The sequence below is a fragment of the Lissotriton vulgaris genome, unplaced genomic scaffold (assembly GCF_964263255.1).
Source record: "Lissotriton vulgaris unplaced genomic scaffold, aLisVul1.2 SCAFFOLD_1042, whole genome shotgun sequence".
In the NCBI taxonomy this organism is placed as follows: Eukaryota; Metazoa; Chordata; class Amphibia; order Caudata; family Salamandridae; genus Lissotriton; species Lissotriton vulgaris.
This window is the reverse complement of record NW_028247594.1, coordinates 617957-634481: the sequence shown is the minus strand read 5'-3', so window position 1 is coordinate 634481 and position 16525 is coordinate 617957. Positions and strand designations below refer to the sequence as shown.

Below are 16525 nucleotides of genomic sequence, written 5' to 3'. Positions count from 1 at the left end.
AACCAGATTTCATTTTCTTTTTTTTCATAGGCAAGCAACTGCCACTGTGTCACACCACTAGTACCACCGCTATGAGGAAATTTTATCCGCCCAGGATTGCCAACCTTATTTGCTGTTTCCCGTGGAGCCAGCCCTGGGCCTAGCCCTACTTGCAAACAGAAATTACAGGTAAGATAGGCGTTTGGTTGGAGGTAGTATAATGGAGTATTAGGAGAGACGAGAGATTTGATTGACGGTAGTACTACTAAAGTCCTAGGACTATTCAGGAAAACAAACTTACTGTTATGTTAAACCCCCACCCACCAGACTCAAAAGCAGTAAAAAACAGGTATGGTCAGATAAAGTTTCAAAAAGTATATCTTTATAGCCCTAACAAAAGAATCTCCCGCAAGACCCTCCCTAACCCCAACGATTGTCCTTCAAAAGTCCCCAAAAATCACAACTCCCAATTCCCACCCCCCAAAAGTCTCTAAAAAAGGGGCAAGGGACACTATGGCAGGGTGCTGTTGGAATTAGCAGCCAGGGCATCATGCTCCTTGCGGAGGGTGGCAAGTTCGAAGCGGAGGCCCTCCACCACGTTCTTATAATTATGGACCTCCTGCTCCAGGTAGGACAGTCTGAGGGATAAGCGGCGCCGGTGTGCCTTGCAAATCCTGTGAGGGGCAGCTGCTTTCTTTGCTGCTGGGCGGTGGTGTTTGGCTTTGGTAGCCCGGCTCCGTACCGCTGGAGCACTGCGCTGGCTGGCAGCCCGCACGGAGGAGGATGCAGCTGTCCCAGTGGACGTTGTTGTTGTTCCAGACTGTGTCTCCTCCTCCTCCAGGGCCACCAGCCGCCGATATTCAGCAACAGTGGCATCCAGCCTCCGTTGCCGGGCCATTCGAGCCAGCTCCTTCCTCCTTGATGGTGTCTTGGATTTGGAAGGAGCAACTACATGAAAAAAGAAAGACATAGTCTGTAACCAATGCTCCTTAAGATTAACACAAAATGATTGAGCAGAAAGTTGTCACAGTACAAGTAGCAAATTGAAAGCACAGTGCATAACTATTGAGGACAGTATCTATGTAACCTCCAACTTCTTCATCCTTGCTCTAACATTAGTGGGAGTTTAAGGAACAAATTCTACGAGCACTATGGACTTCTATTACAGTCGACTATGACAGTACACCACTCTTATTCTTCTTCTTCTCTCTTGTTTAGGAAAATTGGTACGTTATCTTATGCAAGCCGGCATAATGCCAGCGCAGTGAACTTGCACCCGAGAAAAACAGACGCACACCATGGTGAGTGAGACAGACTTGCGTTACTGTACCGGTCCAGTACATGCAGGTGGTGAAGCTCTTACTTTTCTATTACGGGTGGCACTGAGAATACTCTGTTAAAAGGGCTACTGCTTAATTAATTTAGCTTTCACCCTACAGTGCAAATGAGTATTAGAAAAGGAAAATGAAGAAGCTAAATTATCTGATTATCTATCACTTCACATGGGATGTATTTGATGACATATGGGATGACTTTAGGTGCTTTGCTTATTATTGAGTGAACAGTGATACCCCCACACATGAATGACGTACTACTACTAAACTAAAGTTATTAAGGGAGGTAGGGAGTGTCCACCGTAATAACTGGATATATGCTGTGCTTGCAGTTGCAATACAAACTACTGCTACTATTCATGGTAGTCTTTGGACAACGTTACAACTTCTTTTCCTTGCCTTTCCTACACTGGAACGGACGTGCGGGTGCGGTGTTACATGCTCTTCAAAGTAACACTTAGTTCATCCAGTGACCGTCTACTCTCTCTAGATTCACATATGCTATCTAAGAGTCAGATAGTACCATGAATGATCCAGGCATCCATCCATTCAAAGTATATTGCACACATACAGTTTCTGTCTCACCCACCCAGGCTGTTCTCCTTCCACCCATCCTTGCTTCATCATTCACCCAGCCATGCACCATACCATTTTCTTACCTTCCCAGCCACCTCGGGGACCAAGCAAACACATATCATTCTTCTTTGCCAGTCATCATTACATTTCTCGTGCTTCCACACTTACTTACACCCTTCTTTCGCTTTTCGTTCATCCCATCCATCAAGTTCACCTCAGATCTGATTGGGATTCTTCTCGCCAAAAACTTCACAGCTAAGTCGAAGTACATTTAGAGGAGGCTACTACCTGCTTTTTTTATAATACACCCGTGCAGAAAGCACACTCTGCAGTCTTCAATCTCAATGACTAAGGAATGTATAGCTTACCTCTGCCCGCCACCACCGTTTGAACCCTCACAGGCATGTCCTTTTCCGGCACTTGCACCGCCTCCTCCCCAGAGTTGTCCTCCTCGTCCAATGCCACCACCTCCGCGCTGGCCCCGTCTCCAGATGTTCCACCTACAAAGTACATTTAATAATGTTAGAATACACCACTCACTACTATATAATATTTGGTCTAGGAGGAAGAAAGAAATGTGAAAAAAAGTGTACAATTTAATAATTTTTGACTGTGTACTCTAGAGTAAAAATGTCCCTTTTTCCAGGGAAGGCTGTTGTCTTGCTGCACTTTTTGGCACAACTGATGAATGTTTGCTTTTTACTTTTTAACACGCACCACTTTTTCTCCTAACAGACAGAACCTTGACTTCTAAGAACACGAGCAGGATCAAGTTCAAACCAGGTGAGAGCTCGGCTCGACCACAAGAAATGTGTCCAATTAATCGTCAGCACTAAGCACTTTTCCATTTTCAGTTACACGTTCACTTTTATGACAAACTTGAATTTAATAAATGTGTTTACTTTTAATAAAGCTTTTAAACTTAAATAGACTCTGTGGTTTTTGGTCCTCCAGACTAGAGTGGATGAGCTAAAGGTTTTTGAATTTTTGCAAGCATGAGTCCGTGCCTCTGCCATCGGTGACTTTGGGAGCTAAATGACTCTGCCACACTATCTAGTCAGTAAGGAGATTGGGGGTTCAACTACAAAGTCTGTTATCACTGAGGTATGTGGAAAGTCTAACAGTTACAGCACCTATTATAATTGATAAGCTAAGCGATGCATTATTTAGTGTCCATAGTTCTGTTTGTGCAGATTTGTCCCTGCAACAGTAGTCGAATGGATTGTCCTCCTATCCAAACCAAAAGTAAAGTAGTATCTTATTATTTCTTGGTGGTGGTCATTCACCTTTTTATTGTTGGCAATGGTCAAAGCATAAACATTTAGAATACTTGAAAAGACATTATGGACAATCCCAGAGGACTACACTCAGTGCATAGAGCTATTGCTGACTAGAATGGGAGTCCAATGGAAATGCCAAATGTGCAATCTTAGTTAGCTACACAGACAGACTAATAAGAATAATCTAGTAATACCACACGGAGTCATAGTCGAGGCAGGATAAGAATTTAGATCCTGTCTACAAGAAGATCAAAGACGATTTAGAAAAAATCGAATGAGGAACGCTAGGAAAAAATAAGTACTCTATATTAAAATTAAAACTTACTGGGGCCAGCAAAGGAGCCCTCGACTGCCCGGTCCTGGCCTGCATCGACAACAGCACCCTCCTCCTCCTCCTCCTGTGTCCTCCTCTTGCCCCTGGGGGAAGCTGATGTACAACATGAAAGAAAGAAAAACAGAAAACATGGATGATATTTCTCAACCAAATCAAACATTTAAAAAAGAACTAACAAAGTAACAAAATATTTTTGCGAAATAGCAAATAGGGAACGACTCCACGGGATATATTATTGACCAATCTCATGTGGTCGACTACGTCATTACTTTAGTATTGCTTGATTTGCGGACCGTCGAATTGGAAACTACCCTATGTAACTCACTAAACAAAGTACTAAAAAGGTTTGCCTAGGATTGGCAGGCAGCAGTCCGCAGCACGCAAAGTGACAGCCAAAGTCCATCGTGATTGAAGATCAGCGACAACACTAAAGTTTCCTACTACATTCACCAGTCATTAAAATACTCAAACTATTAATCCACCACCACTATTTCTTCTTATCGCCATGTGTACAAAGGAAGGACTGGACTTGAGTCTGTAGGGGCTGATTTATAAGGCCCTTGCGGCTCTTTTGCTCCATTGTTGCGTGACTTTTGTGACGCAGCGACAGCACAAAAGAGGCGCAATGGTGCGGCGTATATTAACAACGTGACGCATCTGGGAGATGCATCACGTTGTAAAGCCCTGCGCCAATAGGGGTGTTCCGGCGCAAGGGAGGGCGTTCCTGCGCAGGAACGCATCCTAAAAGTGGCTGAGGGAAATCTACAAGATTTCAATCAGTCACTTTGAGGACAATGATGCGTGACTCAAACCCTGCGCCTGCTTGAAGCAGACGTACGGCTTGACGCAGCATTGGGGAGATAGGGCACCCCAGAGAATTGATGGAGCTGCACCATCGTTGCGACGCAACTCCAGCAATGCGCCACCTTTACGGCACAGATGCGTAACGCTTTGGTGACGTTTTGGGCCCATGGCGCGCCGCATTGTAAATACGGCGCACCATGGGTGATGGTGGCGTGACGCACAATTACTGGCGCATCCCTGCAACTTTGCAGGGATGCGCCGGTAATTAAAAATCTGAACCTTAGTGTGTAGCATTGCGCAGTTCTTTCAACTACACTCATACATAATTTCACAGGCCAATGAAATGAACACAAAATCTAAAACAAATAAGCATAGTAGCAACACTACTGAGAAGGAGAGCAGTGTACCTGAAATGCACAGAAGATTTTGAAATAAAATGTACCTACAATGTAATGAGCAGCATTATTGCTCTTGGTAAAAAACAAAAATTTGCAATATAATAACACAGCAGGAGAAAACATAGTAGTAAAGACATAGCTACTACTACTCACCAAGCCCGGGGATCTCAAGGCCAAGGAGGTCGAGCAGATCTCGCTCACGGGTCAGGACATCCGTCCAGCGGTGGGTGGCCTGGTTGTAGGTGCGCCAGACCCGAGAGTGGTGGTAAATGGCCTGGCACACCTTCTCCCACCGCTTCCGGCGCTCCCGGGCCCCGTACCCGGCACTGATCTTGCCGCCTCCCATGATGGTCCTGGGGAGGCGGCGCTGAACATAAAAAATGAGTTGGGCCACCTCCTCCGGGGTAAAGATCTCCCGTGGCATCACTAGCTCCCCCCTCAAACGCCCGCACGGGAGCCGGACACGGGGTGCGGGACCCTTCCCCTTCTCGGGATGCTTCCCGGCTCCCTTCACCATGGTCTGGGCGGAAAGGAATAAAGAAAATAGAATAGGGAAGAGAAGAAAAGAAAAGAGTTTACAAAAGTAGTTTAAAATTAACCAAAAGTAGCAGTAAACACAAAAATATAGGGCTAGAAAAATAGAGGGATAGATAATAAGTAAAATAGATAAAAAAAAACTTCAAACAAGCAAAGGATGGCAGAGATTGACAGAGGATACAAAGACCATGCCCAGAACCATAGCAATGAATGAGAAACAAGATGGCCGCGCCCGTTCACGACCGCGCGGGTAAGTTCGCGCGAGATTTTCCTTGCGAACACGCGCGAGACTGTACTGGCAAGCCGCAAACTTTGCGAGATTACACTTCGCGCCCGGAAACGGAAATACGTCAGGCAAACAAGATGGCTGCGCCCTTGAACGACCGCGAGGGTAACTTCGCGTCTTGCGCTACGAGCGGCTCGCAAAAACGCACAAAACCTTGCCAACTAACACGCCGCAAAAAAAACAAATAGCATATTCGCACGAATTTGCGGCTTCCGAATCCGATCTTGCGAGTGTTCGCACCCCGCGAACCCCGCGAAATTGCAGAAAAACGAGTTTTTCAAAAGTGAAAGCACTCGGCAGGGGCAAGAGTTCAAACTCATCATTAGTAACAATTCCCGGTAGTGCTTCCTGACTGGGGCCCCTCCAGAATTCAGTTGCTAGTTGCAACAATTGTATGACCCTGCTCTGACCCTCACAGCAGGCTCATACAATAGCTACAAGTAGGCCACAAAGAAGGTCCTGGGGAAAAAAAATGCACTGCAACAGAAAGCAAAATTACAGATAAGGAAGCAGGTGCCAGACAGTGACACATTAATAAACTAACCCCAAATTAATTCATCTCAGTTGAAGCAGGGCTGGTGTGCTTGCTTTTCCCCCCCATAATCTACAGTAATGATGAACCAGAGGGTGGCATTGATGTAACAGAGGGTTGCAGTGGTGAAACAGAGGGTGCTGGGAACCTGTGATGATGAACCAGACGTAGAAACAACATAATTCGCGACCGTTGCGCGACGAAATGTAAGTTCGCAATTGCGAACTGGTACGAAACCCTCGCGAACTGGCAGAAATCCTTGCGAACACAAAAAAAAAAAAAAATCCGCAAATTCGCAAGAATTCGCGGATTTTGCGGATTGCGAGTTCGCAAATCCGCAAATTCGCGAACGCGAGATTCGCAAAATTCGCCCATGCTTAGTGCACAGCACCGATGCCAGTTGTTTCTCTGGAGCCCTAGAAAATGTCGCTACTTCACTTTTTTCAAGGTCTGTAGTTCCCTCTGCAACAACAGCTATTGGGCTACTTATAGTCTCTGTATCCCTTGGAGTTGTCCTGATATTGGCGTTTCGCCTCCTAGACGCCGGCTTACCTCCCAAATTCGGCTTTGTAGCCATACACATTGAAGGCTGCCGCTCCGCTTGTTCCTCTCGTACCTGCTGATGTCTCCGATGCCTGCCTCTGCACCTCACGGGATCCGCGTTACACTTCCCGCCTCTGCCGCTGTTGCTACGGCTGGAGCCGCTCACCTGGTCAGTATGGACCCGCCCCCTGAGTCCGTGAGCTCTGCGGGCTCTACCGGCGTCCCTGCCGGCAAGCCCGATCCTCAAGAGAAGTGCCGCGGCAGCCCTCAGCGTCCCAAAAGACAGCGCCTTGCGGTAGGAAGAAAAGACTGGCATCGGGTTTCCAACGTTGTTTTAAAATCCCGCTCGCTCTTTCTTTTTAATTTCACCGCTTTCACCCTTGATATGCATGCTTTTCATTTAGCGCTCGGTGGTGTTCATTTTCAAAGTAGCCACCATTTAAGGAAGAGAATCCCTCTCTCGACCTGAACGGAGTAGCGCGCCTTAATTTGTCGGGGTGTTTCCTAGGATCGTCCCGGCAGAGCCATCACTGCTACACGCTGCAGCTCAGCCGTGAGTCACGGCCGCCATCTTGCTCCCCCAATCCCTTGCGAGGGCAATCAATTGGTTTCTACTTTAGTGGGTTTTGAAAAATTTTAGGGTAAGGGTGTTTCCTAATTATATGTATCTTTATTTTTGAATTCAGAGCCCACTGCACGCTGTATCCATCACACGCACAGACTCAGTCTGCGCGCTCCTTCAGGGTGGGGGTCAGGGTCAGGGGTGGGTTCAGGGGGGGTTGCGACACGGGGTGGGAGGGTGGGACACGGGGGGGAGAAAGCAAAAAAAAAAAAAAAGAAAGTTCTCGCAGTTAAGATGTATATTGTTGAAGATGTTAGATCATCAATATTAATGTTACTTTATTCATTCGAAGTTTTCAGGAGAATAATTGATTGGATAGACCAATGGATACGATTTCTGCAGGGCTATGTCTAAGTTAAACGTAGTAAGCCTTAACATAGGTGGTTTGAATAATTGGAAAAAAAGAGGGAGGTTGGAGGAGTATATTAAGATAATAGGGGCCGATATCCTCTGCCTTCAAGAAACTCATTTGCCGTGGAAAAATAAACATTGGTTAAATTTTAGGGGCTATGAAATTTTATCATGTTCCTCACAAACATCTACGATAAAAGGGGTAGCAATCATTGGAAAGACAGGATTGGGGGGGGTTAAAAGATGTAAGTCAGATATGTCTGGACGCTGGGCTATATGTGAAATGAACATAGGTCTCACAATTTGTACAATATACGGGTCTAACCTTGATGATCCAGCAGTAATGGATTATTTAGAGCAGGAGTTAACAAATTGGTCAGCCCCGGTAATAATCTGTGGAGATCTAAATATCTCAGCAGATTTTACAAACAGGAGTGTATATACAGGTCGGAAGCCACGGGTATATAAGGCGTTATCCTCTGTTATTAAATCCCATGGTTTGATAGATGTGTGGGGAAGCTTAAAGAGAGATAATCCAGGGTTCACATATTTTTCACACCCTTTTAACAAATATACCAAACTGGATTATTTTATGATAACAGCTAATTATCTTCCAAATGTGGAAATAGTAAGGTTACCTAAGATAATTTCGGATCATAATCCCCTTGTGTTAACATTTGCTATCAGTGAACAAGGGAAAAAAGCTAGACCCTGGACTTTCGATAGGAAGCTTCTAATGGATAAAAATTATATCTCGTATTTGAAAACTTGGTGTCAGTCATTTTTTGATGTAAATAGATATAGTGCTCCCCGCAACGTTGTCTGGGATAGTTTTAAAGCTGGTCTGAGAGGTGAGACAATTAGTTACGCTGGACAAATGTGGAAGAAAGGTAAGATAGAGAGGGAACGGTTATTGGGTAAATTGGCAGATGCAGAGGAACAGCATAGGAAAGATGTATGTCAGGGGTGTCAGGGTAATTTAAGTTTAGAGCGACTGAATAGTATCAAGGCTGAACTCCAGATACAATTGGCAAAAAAAGCTGCAGCCGGATATCATTCATATAGATCTGGAATGTATGAAACAGGGGAAAGTGCTGGTAAGGCTTTGGCTCTGCGGATAAGGCAGGTTGCTTCAAGGAATATCATAACTGAAATAAAGGAAGGAGATCAAACTTATAAAAAGTCAGATGAAATCCTTGATGTCTTCAAGAGATTTTACCAAGAGCTTTATAAGGAAGAGTCAGAAAATGATGATCCGGGTATAAATTGGCCGGAAATGGGTACCAAACTCACCGCTAACCAGAGAGAAAAATTGGAATGTAGTATAACTATGGATGAATTATCCGAGGCATTACAGGATTTAGCATCTGGCAAGGCGGCAGGACCTGACGCCATTCCTTTGGAAGTATATAAATGTCTAAGGGAAGTAATAACACCCTTACTATTGGATCTATTTAACGGGGTTATCAATACCGGGGCTATCCCGGAATCCTGGACCGAAACAAATATTGTGGTCTTCCATAAGAAGGGGAAACCGAAAGAGAGCCCTGGTTCATACAGACCTATATCATTAATAAACAGTGATAATAAACTGTATGCTAAAATCATGGCGACACGGCTGGCCGAGATCATTGGGACCCTGGTTTCTCCCTGGCAGCATGGTTTTATTCCAGGCAGAGGCACGACCGATCATATAAGGAGAGTCATCACATTATTTGATATACAAGCTGCCGATGGGGGGAGGGCCGCTATGACCCTTCTAGACGCAGAAAAAGCCTTCGACCGTGTCAGGTGGAGGTTCCTGTGGAGGGTAATGAGAGACAGAGGTTTTGGCCCGAAATTCCTACAGGCAATTTGTGCTATGTATGTCAATCCAACGGCTAGGATCCATCTTATGGGTGAGCAGTCAGGGAAGATCTATATATCAAGGGGCACGCGACAAGGGTGCCCGTGCTCACCCATTCTTTTTGCTCTGTATATAGATCCTCTAATAAATCTATTAATGGATAGCAAAATTAAGCCAGTTGTCACCAATGGATTTCGGACCAAAGTACTCGCCTATGCGGACGACGTTGCTATTTTAACCACGGATCCTGATGGTGCCCTGAATGAAATTGTTAGAATCACTTCTGAATTCGGGAGACTATCTGGATATCGTCTTAATGTAGCTAAGACGCAGGTATTATGCACCGGTAATATAAATAAAACGGATAATAGATATCTGGACTCAGTTGTTTATTTAGGAATTACAATCAATGCCCAGCCAAAGGACATCATTAAAGATAATTTTGAGCCATTACTGATCAAAATTAAACAGGATTTAAGGAGAATAGACAAACTTCATCTATCAGTTATAGGAAGGGTCAATGTCATTAAAATGTCTATCTTTCCTAAAATTTTATATAAATTTAGGTCTATCCCTTTCAAAATTGAAGATGCGTTGATAAAGGAAATGGAGTCTATATTCATGAACTTTGTATGGCAGTATGGCAAGGTTAGGAGATCTAGTAGGCTCATGTCCCTTCCCCAAGAAAAGGGGGGGTTGGGAATACCCAATCTCAGGTATTACAACTGGGCCTGCTTCCTTACAGGGATGTCCGTGCTTTTCTTCCCAGATGATGCTAGATACAGCCAGGGATCCATCCCTACTATTTATCACCTGGCACTGGGGGGGGAAGTACATGGGATATTGTCAACATGACAAACGTTTCTTTAAAGCCTCTGGTTATAAGACTATTGGAGATATTTGGGGGATATGGTCATCTATTTGTAAAGATCAGGACATCCCAAAGTATAATCAGCACACCCTATTATGGAATTCAGATTTATTTCCGCATCTAAGTGACGATGGCCCATGGAAACATTGGGAAAGACAAGGGATCAATTCATTAGGCCAAGTAATGATTAAAGATGTCTGCGGGCCTCTAGAATTGCTGAGGACACGGTTTTCATTGCAAGGTGTTCAAGAATTTAAGTATATGCAGCTGGTTAATATCATTAAGTCGAAAAGACCGGGTCTGAATATATCTAATGACTGTGCTCTATTAGATTATCTGAAAGGTGGAGGTCATAGAATCAAAGATTTGTACAGGTTACTTATGGAGAGCCTCCCTGATGATTTGATCAAGGTGGAGGAGAGCTGGGCCTCCAAACTGCAGGATCCTGACATTGATCTTGACAGAGCACTGGTAATGGACAAAAGGTTTCTGAGATCATCAAATCTAAGAGCACAGCATTTTAAGACTCTTTTTAATTTATACTATACACCAGCTAAACTGTTTAAATGGGGCAAGAGACTAGACCATAATTGTCCTAGGTGTGGCAATGGGCCAGCAGACGTATTACATATGTTCTGTAATTGTGTAAACTTGGGACCAATTAAAAATGAAATTGAAAAGTTTTTAGAGGGGCTGCTAGCTGTTAAAATTGACCTATCCCCTACACTTTTAATATTTGGTTGTGATGTAAAACTAGGTTTGAGCATAGAGATAGAGGCGCTGGTTTTTATCTCGACAGCTGTTCTCAGGATATTAATTGCTGCTGCATGGAAGGATGTGGAGCCTCCAACCTTCCAAATGTGGATGTGTAGGCTGTTAGGGATTCACAATATTGAATCAGAACTTTATGCCCTTAAAGGAATTAAATCCAGAGAAATGGGTTTACGTATATGGGCACCAGTGGCTAGCTGGAGGAAGGCAAGATGCGCGGCCCTTTAGATTATATTGAGAGATGCCATGGTCAATGCTTTGTATGATTGGTTTTACCCGGTTATTTATTCCTGTCTCTCCTGTCAAATATTGCTAATGGTTAATGCTGCTCATATCGTATTTATTATATTATCAAGTGTATTTATATATGTTTATATTTTACGTTGATATTTTACGTTGATATATTTATGTATACTGATGATTTTAATGTACATCTGGCTGCTGTGAACTTTCAATAAAAAAAAAAAAAAAAAAAAAGGCAGTCATTAACCTTTTGAGCATCTTGACATTTAGCTTTCAACTGCTTTTTAATGGTCCAGCTGTTTTGACTACATTTCAGTTAACAGCATTGAACCAATAATCCAGTAAGAAAGTTAAGTGTCTTCTTAAACCTTGAACAAACATAACATTTTAAATTATTTATGCACTAGAAATAAAGTTTTGTCTAAAAGAACTCAATAATTTGTTCCCTCTCTGCATTGAAGGAAATAATTGGAATGAAAAATTGCTGAACGATAACAAAAGATAGAGTAGTTTTGTTATTCACACCGCACTAAATGTGTATCTTACTGTGCTGCTATCATAGACTACGAATAATCATTTGTTTTGCTTTTAGTCTGGTAGTCGGTAGCCAGCAAGCATCTCTCCTTTTTAACCCCTCCTCAGTGCTTCAGTTTTACCTCGCGAGCAACATATATGGTTGACCTCTTACCATTAAAAAATGAGTCTATACTTTTTGGTAGTACCATTTGATGGCTGTCGTCTGTTCAGCAAAAATGTTGAATCGACCCTTAAAAAGTTAAGCAGAGTCGTGCTGAAGACTACACGACCGGCTTGTACATGATGGGGAAACCAGACGGCCAACTGAAGATGTCCTTCGAGGTGCGGAAGACCACCCGCTCGCAGATGGACCAGGAGGAGGAGCACGTAGACCTCCAGCCCCCCTCTACTGCAGACCTGAAGGAACTCCTGCTTGCCATGCAGACTAGCTTGACTTCCATCGAGTCAAAGATGGATTCCATGAACGCCCGGCTGGACGGAGTGACGCATAGGGTTGACAAGCATGAAGACCGGCTGAAAGAGGTGAAACGCCGTATTTCAGACCTTGAGGATACCGCCGCTGCCACTTCCAAAGCGTCCGACATGGAGAGAGTCCTCAAGGTGATAGTAGCCAAGAATGAGGACTTGGAATCCAGTTCTCGCCGCAATAACGTCCGCATCCTGGGCGTGGCGGAGTCGACAGATACAAGGCACATGGAGGATTATGTTGAACGCCTCCTCATAACACTATTTGGGAGGGATTCCTTTTTGCCTGTATTGGTGTTGGAACGGGCACACCATTCGCTCTCTGCTCGTCCAGTCCCGGGAGCCACTCCTCGCCCTATCATAGCTTGGATACTTAACTATCGGGACCTCCGGCAGCTTCGGTTTGAAGGAATGGAGGTGTCCCTTTACCCCGACTTTACCATGGCGGTGCAGGAACAGAGGAGGAAGTTTCTCAGTAAAAAAGAAACTGCAGCAGCTCAACCTGCCATACGCCATGCTCCGTCCGGCACGGCTTAAAGTCACACACTCTGGAAAACAAGTTTTTTTTAATACCCCACAACAGGCGCTATGCTTTCTCAAAAATCTGTCAAAACAGCCAATGGCCTGCGCCTCCACTTCTCTTCCCCCGGATGTACAAGCTGGAGCTTCTGACATAGAATGAGGCGGAGCTGCACCGGACCTACACCAAAAGACGTGACATAAAAGTGAACTTAAACAAACAGTGGAGGAGTACCCCCTATAGGCAAAAAGGTATTTATACAAAGAAGAGATTCCTTCTGTATCAGGAGCTTAAGGCTCTGGTTTTAGCAAAAGATTGCCCCAACCTTTTTATATTGGACAGTCATAGTCCTTATAGAAGACCCCTCACTCACCAACCTAGTTGGTGACATGCTTCATCATCGGGGTCCCACCCCATAGGCCGAGTGCCTATAGGGTGTGCTGCGACACCTGGTTACAGTGGAGCGGGTTTCTTTGATTTTTATATGTGCAAATGATAATTATGAAAAGTGTGTTAAAAAGGGATCAAATCTACTCACACCAAGAATTTATTCTGGAGTGCTTGAACCCTATTAAAATATATGTTGCACCAGTGCCTATTTAGGAAGGATTAGGTGCTATGAGACGTGTGAAAAAGGATAAAAATAGCGTAGTGTGCTATGTGAATTATTTACAAGTTAAAATAGGTCTACATGTTTTAACCAATGGTAGTATTATGTGGTTTTCGTCAGGACCGTGTTATTTGAACGGGGTGGTACACACACGCTAAGGCGTGTCCAGTCCTCGTCCAAAAGCAGACCATAAATAGTGGTCTGGTGTTAAAAAGTGCTTTTTCCTGAGTTCAGGAGAAAAACCTGTGGAAATAGAAAACATATAAAAGGTTGGTTAAACGTACTGGGGATAACAATACAAGGGTACAAATTATTATAGTTATTGTGCTAGGTGAGTACTCATGTGATAGTAAAACACCTCGCATTTCAAGTCGTACCCGTGGTCTGTCTGTGGTAGTTGACAGAAGTGCTCAGGCGAAGTTTACCAGAGCATAAAGGTGTTGAGAATGATTCCAACAACTAGTTAATGCACTAGTTATAGGTACACGTGACAAGGGGAAGGGGGGGTGTGGGAGAGCAATCGCTATATCTAGTGCGGCGTCACAACACGCCCAGGCATTTCTGAAAGTGACCGGCATCTAAGTTTTAGCACCAATTCACAACATCACACACTTAGGGGTTGTTTAGCTTACACTCGAAGCTGCAATTTGCGCTTCATGGGCATCGAGTTGGCCAAGACTGCAGGTATCCGTTACCTAAAGAATTGCGGCAAATCAAAAGGTTTGTATCCCATGAAACTGTAGCAGCAAATGGGCGCGTACTGGTTAGAGACGCACTATTTACGTCTCAATTCTGAGATTCAGGGCACTTACTTGCGGCTTCTGCTCGTCAGGCCTTTCAACCTACTTGGTTCTGTTCTCGGGAATGCCCCGTGGAGTCACCCGTAGCGGTAACGGCGTCTAGAAGTAGATTGTCCGTTACTTCCTGGGTAGGCGTGGCTCCATTCAGGGAGTTCCCGCGAACCAATCAGTGCGCGGCTCGGGGGTGGTGCCTGATGACGCTGTGTGTGACGTTATGGTCACGTGGGATACAGCGTTTTTCGGTTGCCAAGGTAATTATGAACGCGAAAGGCGCTAGAGGGCGGGTCGCGCATTGAGGAAGGGAAAATTAGTTTAAATGAACTTCGATTAAACCAATACTAAGCGGAAGAATGTACAATGAGCTAAAGAGGTATCAGATTCTGGAAACCACAATATACAAGACATGCTTCGGTTGCTGTATTCAATATTGAATCATAGTGTGGTCTTATGAGGAATTAGCTTGCAAACCATATGTGGAACCACAGTAAGGTTTAGAGAGTATATTGCTTACACACCATATTAAAGGGGATAGATTACCCCATTACTGAGTTCCATGGGATGTTATCGTTGAGCCCAGTTATATAGGTGGCAAGTCTATAAACCCACCTTTGTTCCTTCTCAAAAAGGCGTTGGTTTATATTGTTTCCTGGTCTTATTTGCTCTATTATTGTCCAGCGGATGTCATCCGCACTGTGGCCAGCCGACAGGAAATGTTCGGTAAGCTTAGTGTTTGTCTTTTTGCACCTAATGGTGCTTCTGTGTTCACCAATGCGTGTCTTAATTTTTCTGCCAGTCATACCCACGTATCTGAGGTCACAAGGACATGGTAGTAGATATACCACGTTTTCACTGTTACAGTTCGTATGCCCCCTGATCGTCCATACTTTGTTGGGTTCTAGTTGTAGTGTTTTGGCATTGTTGGTAAACGGGCAGACGCTGCAATTTCCGCATTTGTAGTGTCCTGTCACTTTTGGCAAACCCCATATGTTAAAGACAGACTCATTCTCCGTTATAGTTGTTTTTGGTCTGGTATTCACTACTGCATCTCTGATGCTCCTAGCTCTTTTATATGAGAAAAGGGGCTTTTCCCAATGTAAGTTTCCAGTATTGAGGATGCTCCAGTGTTTTCCTATGATTTTTGTTATGTCATTGGAAATTGTATTATATGTTGTAACACATGTTAATGGAGGTTCCTCCTCTGTTCTCGTTGTATCCTCTAGGAGGGCCGCTCGGTGTTGATTGCGGGCCCGTTTTTGGCTCTTATTCAGGATTTTGTTGGGGTAACCCCGATTTTTCAATTTAGTTGTGAGATCCTGTGCCTGGTGTTTATAGTCATCAAGTTCGCTGCAATTTCTGCATAGCCGTAGGTATTGCCCATATGGCAAGTTTTCCCGTAGGGGTCTAGGGTGAAAACTTTCAAAACGGAGCAAGTTGTTTTTGGCTGTGGGTTTGTAATAGGTGGCAGTTGATAGTTTACCATTGGTTTTCGTTATGGTGAGATCCAGAAAGACCAGTGAATTTGAGTCTTTTACAATAGTGAATTTCAAATGTTCATCTCTTGTATTAATCCAATTGAAGAAGTTTAATAGCGTGTCTTCACTTCCTTTCCAGATTGTCAGCACATCGTCTATATATCTTCTCCAAAGTAAGATATTAGAACTGTAGGGGTTTTGCTGACTCAGGATGTACTTCTCTTCAAAATCGTAAACGTACAAACCCGCTACACTAGGAGCAAAAGTACTGCCCATAGAAGTGCCCCCTGTTTGGAGAAAGATCTTGTCCTCGTATTGGAAATAGTTTTTCTTCAGGGCCAGTCTTGCGCAATCTAAGATAAATTCTCTTGGGGTTCTTGAGGTCCAGTCCTCTTTTTCCAGAGCCCTTTTGAGTACCTCTAAGGTAGCGTCTTGAGGAATGCTTGTATATAAGCTCTCAATGTCAAAGCTAACCAAGATGGTGTCATCATCTACGGTTAGCTGATCAAGGAGGCGTAATACTCTTTTTGTATCCTGTAAGTATGTGCAGGTTTTTTGGACCATTGTTTTGAAGAAGACATCACAAAAACAGGACAGGGGTTCGAGTAATGAACCAATCCCTGAGACGATGGGTCTCCCTGGTGGTGGAATTTTGTTTTTGTGCAGTTTTGGCAGCGTGTAAAAATAGGGAATCTTGCCTTCGCTTTTGCATAGAAAGTCCGCCTCCTGTTTGGAGAGGTAGCCTTCTGCTTCTCCATGTTCCACAAGTGATATGATCTCTCCTCTGAGGTCATCTGTGGGGTCCATCGGTAGT

General features: G+C 44.1%; 2 protein-coding genes across 3 annotated transcripts in view; one reads left to right on the top strand and one right to left on the bottom strand.

Moving 5' to 3' along the window:
* The window catches only part of LOC147665142 (nicotinamide riboside kinase 1-like), a 265258-nt gene that overhangs the window by 80924 nt on the left and 167809 nt on the right, over window positions 1-16525 (top strand). The window lies entirely within an intron of this gene.
* Window positions 491-6919, bottom strand: LOC147665143 (uncharacterized). Its single transcript, XM_086949736.1, has 4 exons — window positions 6613-6919; window positions 3495-3596; window positions 2258-2389; window positions 491-927 (listed from the first exon to the last, which is right to left on the bottom strand). The coding sequence occupies exons 1-4, from the start codon at window positions 6917-6919 to the stop codon at window positions 491-493; spliced, it is 978 nt and encodes a 325-aa protein (XP_086805862.1).